The sequence below is a fragment of the Cyprinus carpio genome, chromosome A11 (genome assembly GCF_018340385.1).
Source record: "Cyprinus carpio isolate SPL01 chromosome A11, ASM1834038v1, whole genome shotgun sequence".
Taxonomy (NCBI): domain Eukaryota; kingdom Metazoa; phylum Chordata; class Actinopteri; order Cypriniformes; family Cyprinidae; genus Cyprinus; species Cyprinus carpio.
The window spans coordinates 2,010,791-2,022,202 of NC_056582.1; the positions used below are offsets into that span (position 1 = coordinate 2,010,791).

Consider the following 11,412-nt stretch of genomic DNA (forward strand, 5'->3'; position numbering starts at 1 on the left):
CATTTTTGACTCTCAAAGTGACTCTCACAACTGCTTCATGAATCACCAAGGATCAAGGAATTTCAGCTAAAAATTTTCTTAATTGTTCTATTAAAGAAAAAGGTCACCTACATCTCGGATGACCTGAGGATGAGTAAATATAAGCACATTTTCATTTTTGTGTGAACTATCCCCTTAAGCGTTAATAGTTAATCCTGAAATCAGACAAATCCAGCAAGTTTTCTTCTTAATGTTATATATAATATATCCATATGGATTATTACAGAACTAAAGGTGTGGTCACACAATTTCTTGTGCAACAAACGGTCCGTTATCCATTATAGTGTAGCGCTGTATGAAGCACAGCTCACACAGAAGTCGCTTTCGAAGCAAGCAGCTGTGTTTCAGTCAGCTTGGCAAATTCACAACTTGACTATCTACAATCCACACTGGGAGCTTTTTTTGATTCAGGAAAACCTGAAGCGTGTGCACTGACACTGTTGCTGTGATCCAATCACTCAGTCGTTCACTCATCCCTATATAGTGAATGCCACAGTGCACTATTTAGGGCTTCAGCTTGTGTCTACAGCAGACGTGTGCGGTGCAGTCTATGGTGTGGCAGTGTGCCTTCAGTTGACGGACGCCTCCTTTCTATTTCTGGCAAACTGCACAGCTACTCTAGTCTTTATTTTGCCTGTCCGACTGAAATGAAACGACTCATTTATAAATATCTGTGTGAGTTATTGCTATGCATTTTTAGTCCTTGCATATTTTTGTGACTGATCGTTAAATCAAAGGCAAATTATGGTGTCTCTGGTCCATGAGTCAGTAAAGCATTTGCATCTATTGTAACTGTTCAGCTGACTTTTTTTCAAACTGAATGGGGATTCAGTCTACACAAAATGTGTAGAGCCATAATGAAGCGTTTCTAGTTTAGTTCAGTCTGGTTTAGATTTCAATCTGCTGGTTCACTGATGGATCGTTCCTCCAGAGATGCAGAAACGCGAGAGTTTGAGCTGTTCTGGCTGTAGATCTGATGTCCTCTCAGCGTGAGCGGCCCATATATAACACCAGAGCTGCCTTTAAAGATGGATCACCTCCTATAGTGAGGCTCGTCACTATAAATCATTCTCCGGTGTGAATGAATGTGTTTTATTATTAGCTGCCTTCAGCACCAGCTACATTTATCCTGCTCTTCAGCAGAGATTAGCCTGTTGCATAATGACATAAATACAACTCACAACAGAAACTATATGCTAACCACTTACTATCCAAAACACACAATCAAAGGAAACAAAGACATTTAATGTTCAGTTATAGAATATACAGCAGTATTTCAACGTTTATTTTACATTTGTTTCATAATGGATTTTTTTTTTTGTCTATCCTGAATAACCAAGCTTGGTCAACCGAGGCCAGAACTGATCCTGAACATCAGTGTGAGTAAAAACTGCCTCTGCCAAGTAAATTAAACTCACTTCTAAAGTTACTCACCAGTTGACCAGTAACCTTCTTATCAACTCCTGCAGTACACGATTTAAAAATGTAAGGAATATTCATATTTGTATTAATATACATTAAATTAAGAAACAGCGACATGGGAGAATAAAAATAAAGAGTCTGGCTCCTTAGTCATTTATGTGTATTGAAAAAAAAAAAACAGTTTTTATAATACATATAATACAATTAAAAGTTTTGGGGTCAATAATTTTATTTATTTATTTATTTGTTTGTTTTTTAAAGTAATTATTTTTATTCAGCAAGGACATATTACATTGAAAATAAAAATTCACATTGTAAAATCATAAAAGAAATTGGAATATATATATATATATATATATATATATATATATATATATATAATGTTGCTAAATATTTCTTTCAAATTTTATTTTATTTTTATTTAATTTTTTTATTTTTTGAAAGGGGACAGTGTACATTAATAAACATTAAAACAATGTAAATGTACCCGAGTTAGCTCAAAAGTGCTAATTTTCATCGGTAGTCCCCCAGCCAGATTTAAACAAGGCAACCTTTAAAAATAATCACAAGTACAAAATCACAAAAAAATAAAAAATTGCATACAACACATTATGGTTAATAAATACAATTCATATAAAATTATATAATATTTAAATACACACATAAAAGCATTAGTGCCCACAAGTTTGGCTCTCTACAAGCCATTTTTTTGCATTGTTTTTGAATGAAAAGAATGACAAGGACTCTCTAATGGTTGCCGGCACTGTGTTCCATTGCTGAACTGCTCTTACGGAGAAGACGGCCTGACCAAAAGCTGTTTTTCTCCGTGGTATGATGCAGTCTTCCCTCACTGCCCCTCTAGTTACCCTAACCTCACTGGATCTAAAATGTATAAAATCACATAGTGGAGGAGGTGCTAAGCCATATCTAATTTTATAAATTAAACAAATGTTTTTGAATTTAATTAGATTATCCCAGGTAAGTAACTGATATTTCCTCAGAATACTACAGTGGTGGTAGTGGTATGGTTTTTTTATCCAGTATATTTAATGCTAGTTTGTATAATCTTTCTAATGGTTTTATTGTTGTAGAGTGAGTATTGGACCAGCTTATTAAACAATATGTTATGTGGGATAAAATCATGGAAAATAAATATAATTTAACAGCTTCTGTTGACATGAAATCTCTAATGAATCTGAAATTTGCTAGACTGAACTTAATCCTATTACTAACTTTTTTGATGTGAGTTTTGAAATTGAGATTGAATCTATATATTATCCTAAATATTTATATTCTGTGACAACCTGTAACCTTTCTCCAGATATAAAAATTTCAGGTTCTATATTTATATTGTTTTTAGAAAAAAACATGGTAACTGTTTTAGATATATTCAACACTGCAGACAGGATTGTTCAAGCCAGATTGAAATCGATGACATAGCCTCAGTTAGTTTAGAGGCAACTTCCTCTGCAGATTTTCCATAGGCCAAATATAACTGTGTCGTCTGCATACATCAAAGTGTCACAGTTTCTTACACAAAGATGGTAAACTCGTTAATGTATAAACTAAAAAAGAATTGGACCTAAAATTGAACCCTGTGGAACACCAGTGGATAATAGTAAGGGGGTGGAATTATATTGGTCAATTCTAACACTTTGTGAACGAGATAAAAGATATGATAAAAAGACTAATACATTTTGAAGAAAAATTAAATGCATGAAGTTTGTGCAGTAAAACTGAATGGTTAACTGTATCGAATGCTTTTACGAAGATCTAAAAATATTCCTCCCACTATCCCTCCTTTGTCTATATTTGATTTAACCTTTTCCAGAAAATAACATGTTGCTGTCTCTGTAGAATGATAAGCCCTAAATCCAAACTGCATTGATAAATAAATTCTGTTCTTTTTAACTTTCTGTTCATCAAAGAATCCTGAAAGATAAAATGTATCAAAGTTTCCACAAAAATATTGTGCAGCTCAGCTGTGTTCAACATTGATAATAATCATAAATGTTTCTTGAGCAGCAAATCATCATATTAGAATGATTTCTGAAGATCATGTGACACTGAAGACTGGAGTAATGATGCTGAAAATACAGCTGCGCATCACAAATACATTACACTTTAACAGATATACACACAGAAAACAGATATTTTACACAAAAAAATAATATCACAAAATAACAAAAAAAAAAAAAAAAAACACACCCTTAGAGAAAAAAAGAATAATTCCAAAAAAAACTAAAAAAATCTTCCCAACCCCAAACCTTTGTAAAGTGTGTGTATATATCCAGAGCTCTCAGATTTCTGGGACTGTATGAGGAGTGATTACAGCCGGTGGTCTATTGATCCAGCAGTGTTCTGCGACAGAGGCTGGCCGGGAGAAAGCCTGTGGATATGTTTTATCTGTTCTCACGGGTGCAGATGGAGCACGACTGATCCTGGCACCGTCCGACAGTGCTGTAATCTCCTCTCAGGCCCTTTAGGGGCCACACCACCGGCCCTTATCTTCACACCACGCATGGGAGCGAAAGATAGGATCAGCCCCACGTTTGGATTTTCCACAGTTTTTTAGGTTAGTTACAGATAAAGGTAACGGTTTTAAACCATAACTGTTTGATTATCTCCACCTATTGTGAGCTGCCATCATAAACCTCATATTATGGATTGTTTTCAACCCACATAATGTTTAAAATGAAGAATATACGCCATCCACAAATGATTGCTCATATGAAACCTGTCTTTTGGCTGTGGTGTGATTTAGCCTTTAGCTAGTGCACACAGTAACTAGTGGTGTTTGCTAAGGCGAGCCTCACTATTACTGGTGCTCAGAGTGTCATGTGATCAAATCACTCAGCACTGAGGATTAAGCATTGTTCAACTGCAAACCTTCTAACAAAAGTAAAAAAAGCAGCTCATGAGCTGGAGATTTTTGGTCAGTTATTGTGTGAACTGAACAAGAATACTATAACCATGTTTCTAATGAAAGTTGTTTTTGCACCTTACTTGCAGTAGATATTTTTGCACAAAACTTGTCTAGATATTCTCCCAACTTTCTAAAAAGGAGTCACTAGAGCAAACATTTTTATGTTGCACGAGCATGCAGTGCAGCTTAGGAACGATATGTTGTTAAAAAAATGATCACTGCTTTACTTAATACCAGCAAACTGAATAAAGATGCCACTAAATTCAAGTCTCTACAGCCACAGTTAAAGTGAAATGAATGTGTGTCAGATGCAGCTTTATATTAACAGTAGATCACCTCACATTGTCACAACGTGTTGAGTTTATTCCCCTTACTGGAAAAGTTCATTTCTGACCTGCTCAGAGGTCACTTCCAAACCAAGCTACTTTATATTGGTCACACTTCGACTCGCGAGAAATGCACAGATTCCTATTGAGCCGACTGTATTCTGTATTGTCAGGGTATTGAATTGTATTGTATTCTGTATCGTAATATAAAGGTAGCTCTTCATTTTCATCAGCGAGTACAGCAAAGTCAAATTGGCCGCAGCGGCGCAGAGGCTTGGCCTGGTCTTCCTCTGAGCTCTGTGCCACTGGAGCGTCAGAAGCTCAGATCGTGTTCCTCAGGATGAATGTACATCAAAACCAGCGAAGAGAGATCATAACTGTGTGGATGTGGTCAGAGCGGATCACCTCTCGCTCTGCGGTCAGGGCTTGTTCTCTGGAACAAGAGCTCGTGTTTGATCTGGGCTCAGCTTCTCTAAAAAGCTCCTCTCTGGTTTCAAATCATTTGCCCTGGTCTTTGAAAGTCTTCCAGTCTTTCTCATTAAAAGATCTTTTTCTCAAATCCTGGCTTTAAGGAGGTCTAGTGTGTGTGTGTGATTTCCAGTCTGACCACACTTGAGCGGCTGCTCGTCACACTCGTAATTAAACGGGGCAGGTTTGCGCTTGCTCAGGCTCTGTGCAGGCTTTCTGTTTTTCACATTTGATTAGCACTCTGCTGTATCTCGGCGCTCCTCTCTCAGATGCTGCGATAAGCTCAGCTTCACCTGCCAAACCGACGTGTGTGCGTGTTTGGACCTGCGGCACCTGAAGCACCTGTCAGTGAGAGATGCATGAGACGAGTGTCATACTGACCCCTTGATCATCAGAATCCACCTGTGATGCTTGCTCTGAGCGAGAATCTCTGATGCTGTTCTTAGTGATTATTACGCTTGAACGCCCAAAGTACACTTCAGTTTGGGTGTGAATATTTACTGTATAGATACGGCCCAATACTGTGTGTGTGTGTGTGTGTGTGTGTGTAAGATACATGCATGCTAGAAAGATTTCAAATTTTTCACAATTTTGAATTTGTGAACCAGTGAGATTTTAGAGCTACAGCTTGAGTGGAATACATGGAGGGACAATCCAACGCTCTCCATTGACTTTCTATTGTGGGAAGCTGCCTTGTTGTCATTTCTGACTTATAACAAAAAACAGAGCAAAGCCTAAAAGCTGCTGTGTGACAAGGTGTACAGTAAACAAGCTAAAAAACCCAGAACTATGTTTTTATAAGCTGTCGACCCAACAAAAAACGAGCGTTTAGGACACAAATAGTTGTAGATGTTGGGGTATTTTATGTTGGGCTGGTCAGTTGGATCATTTCTCAAACACAAGGAAGGTTAGGAAAAGGGGCACTGACAGAACAATAACATTTTGTTTCTTAATATATCTCCTCTGAGATTCACATAGTGTGGTGAAATAATCCTTTGACATGGTTAAAAATAATAAATGGTCTTGTCGCTGGTTACGTTTCCCTGCAGTGGGCGCAGTTCTCAGAGTAATGTTACACGATGCGCTCTACTTTTGTGTCCTAAACGCTCGTTTTTTGCGTTGGCAGCTTATAAAAACATAGTTCTGGGTTTTTTAGCTTGTTTACTGTACACCTTGTCACACACCAGCTTTTAGGCTTTGCTCTGTTTTTTGTTATAAGTCAGAAATGACAAGGAGGCAGCTTCCCACAATAGAAAGTCAATGGAGAGCGTTGGATTGGTGAGAAGTGCTTATAAACCAGCTGCTGTCAACAAGAGAGAAGCTTGAAGAGCTCCATGCAGTTTCCTCCAAAATTTAAACACCATGTTAAAGAGATTGACAGCCCTAAATATTAGTTTTGCAAATTTACAGTTATTTTGTATAAAAATAAAATTTATTCATTTTATTATTTTACTTTAACTATCTTTTTTTTGTTTTACTGTGAAATATTACATTACAAAAAAAAACATTTATTTGTAAACTTAGTAATAATGAAATAATAATAATTAATATTAATAATTATCACTAATATTAATACTAAAGTATTTAAACATAATATATTGTCATTGTTAACCAATTATAATTCAGAAATAATAATAATAATAATAATAATAATAATGTGTTGTTAAAGTCATATTTGTATTTAATCACACTACTTTTGGCCAAACTGTGTAGCCCTACAAACAACAGCAAACCTGTAGCTTTTTGTTGTTGTTGTTATTTACATTTTAAATCACAACCACAATTTTTATCTGAAAAATCAATATATATATATATTTCTTGCACAGAGCGATTGTTTTGTGTCTTTACACATCACTGTATCGTCAGGATCCGCAGGGTTTAATTTGGTTTTGTTTGTGTATGTTTTTTGATTCTTAAAGCTGTGATTCCATCCACTTACATTATATGACTGACAGACTGCAACAGTTTGAACTAAATATCTCAGTTTGTGTTCTACTGAAGAAACAAAGTCACCTACATCTTGGATGCCCTGGGGCTAAGCAGATAAACATCACATTTTCATTTTTGGGTGAACTATGCCTTTAAGCCCTAACCCTGGGTTTCCCATTCACTGTGACTGTTGCCTGAACGTTCTGCTCAGAATCTCATTCTGTGATTATGTGCTCATGTTAAAGATATACGAGTTGTGTAGATAATGACAGGATTTTCATTTCGGGTCGACCGTTTCCTCTAAATCGTAGTTTTACATCACCGCAAGGCACACCAGCCCTTTTTTCACTGTGGTGGGAAGAAAGCTCACTCCGGAAGGAGCGGGACCGTAAAATGGCCCTTCCCTTGATATGTGGGGCAGGAAATGTGTCACAGAGGGAGACAGAGCCAGGATGGAGCGGAGTCAAGCGGGGGCCTCCATCCATCCCCAACAACAACAAACCGCAGCTGCAGCGCTCCACACCAGCACGCCCTGCAGAGGCGCTCACTAGCTGCTGCTCATGTGACTCTGCTCCAGGCCCAGAGGAGGAAGAGTGAGAGAAAGACACACTAGCTTCACCAAATGTACTTCCTGCCTGCTAGTTTCTCTACTAGTCTGTTCCAGTATAGTGTGAAGTATCTTTACAGTAGAAATGAGCACTGGGTGTATACACCGGCTGTGTCCGTGTGTGTGTGTGTGTGTGTGTGTGTGTTTATGGCTGAAGCGAGTGACTCATTGTCCTGAGGGAAAGTGTGGAGATGTGTGTAGAAGTGAGTTTTTGAGCAAGCGAGGGCAGGACGGCTGGAGGAGGAGTTCAGAGACGTGAGGAGGGAAAAACCCAGGCCGTCTGCTCCAACCAGCTCACTAAACTTCCCCTTCCACGTCACCCAGTGCTCCTGTGAACAGAAACATGACAGCTCCACACAAACCTACACGCGTGCTCTCTTCTGTGTGCTGTTCATGTATGTTAGAGGAAATGTTGCTGTACATGAAATGAACAGAATAGACACAGCTAGTTTTATATGTATCAGATGTGTGCTGCACAGGAAGGGACTATATATATATTTTAAAGTTGTAAAAAAAAATTGGTCATTTTTTTTTTTTTTTTTTTTTAGTTTTTATTTTTGGTTTTCATAGGTTTTTTCCCTTTTTTTTTTTTTCCATGTGTATTTTATTCAAGCAGGTTAACTAAAAATCATTAAAACATTTCTGTTCATTAAAATAAAGCTGAAATAGCATAAAACTAAATATTAAATAAAACACCTAAACTAAACTAATTTAGAAATGTGGCCTTGGCAACTAACTGAAATACTTTTAAGTTGAAGCACTAAAATTACTCAGTAGAATTAAAAAATAAAAATAAAACAAAACGAGTCAATCTCATGTTTATACGTCAATTTTTATTTTTTTTTGTAGAATATTTCTTGTATTCATTCAATCAATTAAAGATCATAAAAACTGCATGCATAATTACACATTAATGTCTTAATCTTCAGCTTCGTAGTTTATTTGTTCATGTAATTTTTTAAAAAAAATCTTAGGTCTTGTCAAAATAAATGTACAAATGACTTCTGAGCCGTGAGAAGCTGAAGGCATTGAGAGGAACGGGCTGCAGTGATTCATCTGAAACCGTTGTTATGTAAGGACAGCTTTAATAATAACTCGGTGTGCCGTCGTCAGGTTAATGTGAGCGGGAAATGAAGACGGTCACTCATCTTCTGCTCTGTTTACATGGACGTTCTGCTCTCAGTAATTACTTCAGAATGAAAAGACTGCTTCGTGAAGACAAACACAATCTCCTGTGGGATTCATTCTTCGTTTGGCAGAATATTCTTTATAGTGTTGATCTGACTCTCACACACATACTGTATGTATGTATATATATATAACCCGAGAGGTTTGTTGATGTGTGTAACATGTATGACATGTGGTCACACGCCCATGAGACGACTCTACAGCGCTCATGTAATTGAATGATACACGCACTACACTGTTATTAAGATGATTCATGTAATTACAGCTCTGAACCGCTGCTGCGAACACAAGCGCGCTCTCATGAGGGTGTGGATCCACCACTTTAAAAAAGCCACATATGAGCTCTTTTATTCTGACTTGTGTCTCACAAGACTCCTCTCGAGCACGTCACATCACAAGTGTGCTTCTGTACCGGGTGCGCCACCGAGCAAGTTTACTACACACGTATGGAGCTGATTATATGATGCTGACGTCAGAATTTATTTGTTTACAAATCATGCACTATGATAAAAGTGTTTTGTGAGGAACCACATGAAAAATAATCTTTATTAATCCATAATCTGCACCTGTAATCATAATTAGTATAAAGGAGAACAAACGTTTTTGGTGTTTTACTTCCACTAGTGTTCAGTGTGAATCAGATGTATGGCTCTATTTAGTTGTTGTAAGTAGAGTAGGTTTTTCTAGTGCACCTGTTTTGCAAAAACACACAGTTGCGCTTTATTTTACAGTACATGTACTTATTTACTTACAGTGTCTGAGAAAGTACTGGGTAGTTACCTCATGGGTTAAGGTAAGGTTCAGGGTTAGTGCTTAATTATTACCCAGTTATTGTAGCTACTATAATAACTACATAGTATGTACATGAAGACCAGGACTGTAAAATAAACTCGCTTTTTACCTCTCACTTATCTCTCCGAGGATTCTGTTTTTATGACTTGGAGCAGACTTCAAAGTGAGAAGGCGGCTGAAGTTGTTTTTTTGTCCGGCTTTTATTAGCATGTCAATGACGCGGAGCTTTTGACAGCCAGGTGTGCCGTAGAAGAAAGAGGCTACACACACACACACGTCTGGCCTCTTTGTCTTCAAAAGGACGTTTATCTTCAGTCTCAGCAGGAGTTTAGTTTAGTCTTCAAACATGCGTGTTGTGTGGAGGATCAGTGCTTGAAAGGGGCTTTTGCATGTTCAGATGTTCATGTAGCCAACCGTCACGAGATGATGATGATGATGCACACCTGCTGTTCCACTTTAAACATCATGAGATCAAATCTCTGCAGCCTAAATCTGCTACACACTCAGTTTCAAACTGTTTTTATGAGGTTTTGGTCATTTTATTTGAACAGCTTTGTAATCTCCAGTTCTTCTGTCCTGCAGATCTGGGACATGAGTGACGACGAGAGCATTTGAAGGACTCTGGACCAAACCGCTGGAGACACCAAATGAAGCTCCTCTGACTGGCGGCTCATCTGTTCTCTTATATTCATTTTCAGACAGTGACCCTTCATGCACTTGTTGAAATATTTGTCTTAACCATTCACGTAACATCACATTCTAGCGGTCAGAGCTTGTCTGTGTCAGAATTAAAGCGATGTAAATAAACATGCTGTCACCTGCTCTGCTCCGGTCTAGACGTCGAGTCCAGTGTTGTTCTGTCTTAAAAATCTAGTTCACCCAAAAATGATAAATGACATTATTTACACACCCTCATGTTGTTCCCAAACACATTGTTTATATTAGAAACACAAGAGTAGCGTTTTTTTTCTCCACACTATGGAAGTCGTTGGCTACCAGCAACTGTTTGGTTATCAACATTAAGAAACTCAAACAGGTTTTCAGCAACTTGAGGGAGTAAATGACAGATTCCTCATTTTTGGGTGAACTAACCCTTTAAAAGGTCTGTTTTCAGAATTTCCCTGCCCCTATTTTTTTATTAGATTGTTTGTCCACCGGACAATTTTTGGGAAGGAAATCATCAACCATCATTGTCAAGGGCGGTTAAATGTGTCATATATGCTGACTAAGATCCTTTATCTTCAGGCGTGTGTTAAACTGGCCTAATGTTCATGAAGTGTGTTAGATTATGGCAGGTGTCTGGTTTGTGTTCATCTCTGGTGGACTGTACTGTACATCCAGCCACTCAACTTCATCTCGCTCCATCATTGCATTGTAACAGTCTAGAAATGTGGCGTTGTTGGGGTTTTTTTGCATTTGTTCACATAATAAAATTGTAGTGACTTAATCCATTCTTTGTAATATTTCATTGCTTTTGGTCACTTGTTAAGTGTGTTAATACTAATGTTGCATCTGTGTCCTGAAATCATAAAAAGATGACGACTCGAGGGCTTTATCTGATGTTCATGGTCTCAAGGTAATGAGAAATGAAGCCAGCTGAAACTCTCTCTCTCTATATATAAATATATATCCTGGCACATGCCAAGTGATGATAATGCAGTTTATTTCATTGGGTTTAGTTTTTACTAAAACTCTTCTGGAATTACAGTAATTCT

At 37.6% G+C, this 11,412-nt stretch overlaps 1 protein-coding gene across 4 annotated transcripts in view; it reads left to right on the top strand.

Moving 5' to 3' along the window:
- LOC109096613 (ubiquitin-like modifier-activating enzyme ATG7) overlaps positions 1–11,144 on the top strand; it is an 82,790-nt gene extending 71,646 nt beyond the window's left edge. For 3 of the 4 annotated variants that reach the window (XM_042765841.1, XM_042765842.1, XM_042765843.1), the window contains one exon: positions 10,280–11,144. In XM_042765841.1, coding sequence (XP_042621775.1) covers positions 10,280–10,312 — 33 coding nt within the window. In that variant the 3' untranslated portion in view covers positions 10,313–11,144. The remainder of the gene's footprint in view (positions 1–10,279) is intronic. The other variant, XR_006161064.1, reaches the window with a different exon arrangement.
- Positions 11,145–11,412: the final 268 nt, after the last annotated feature.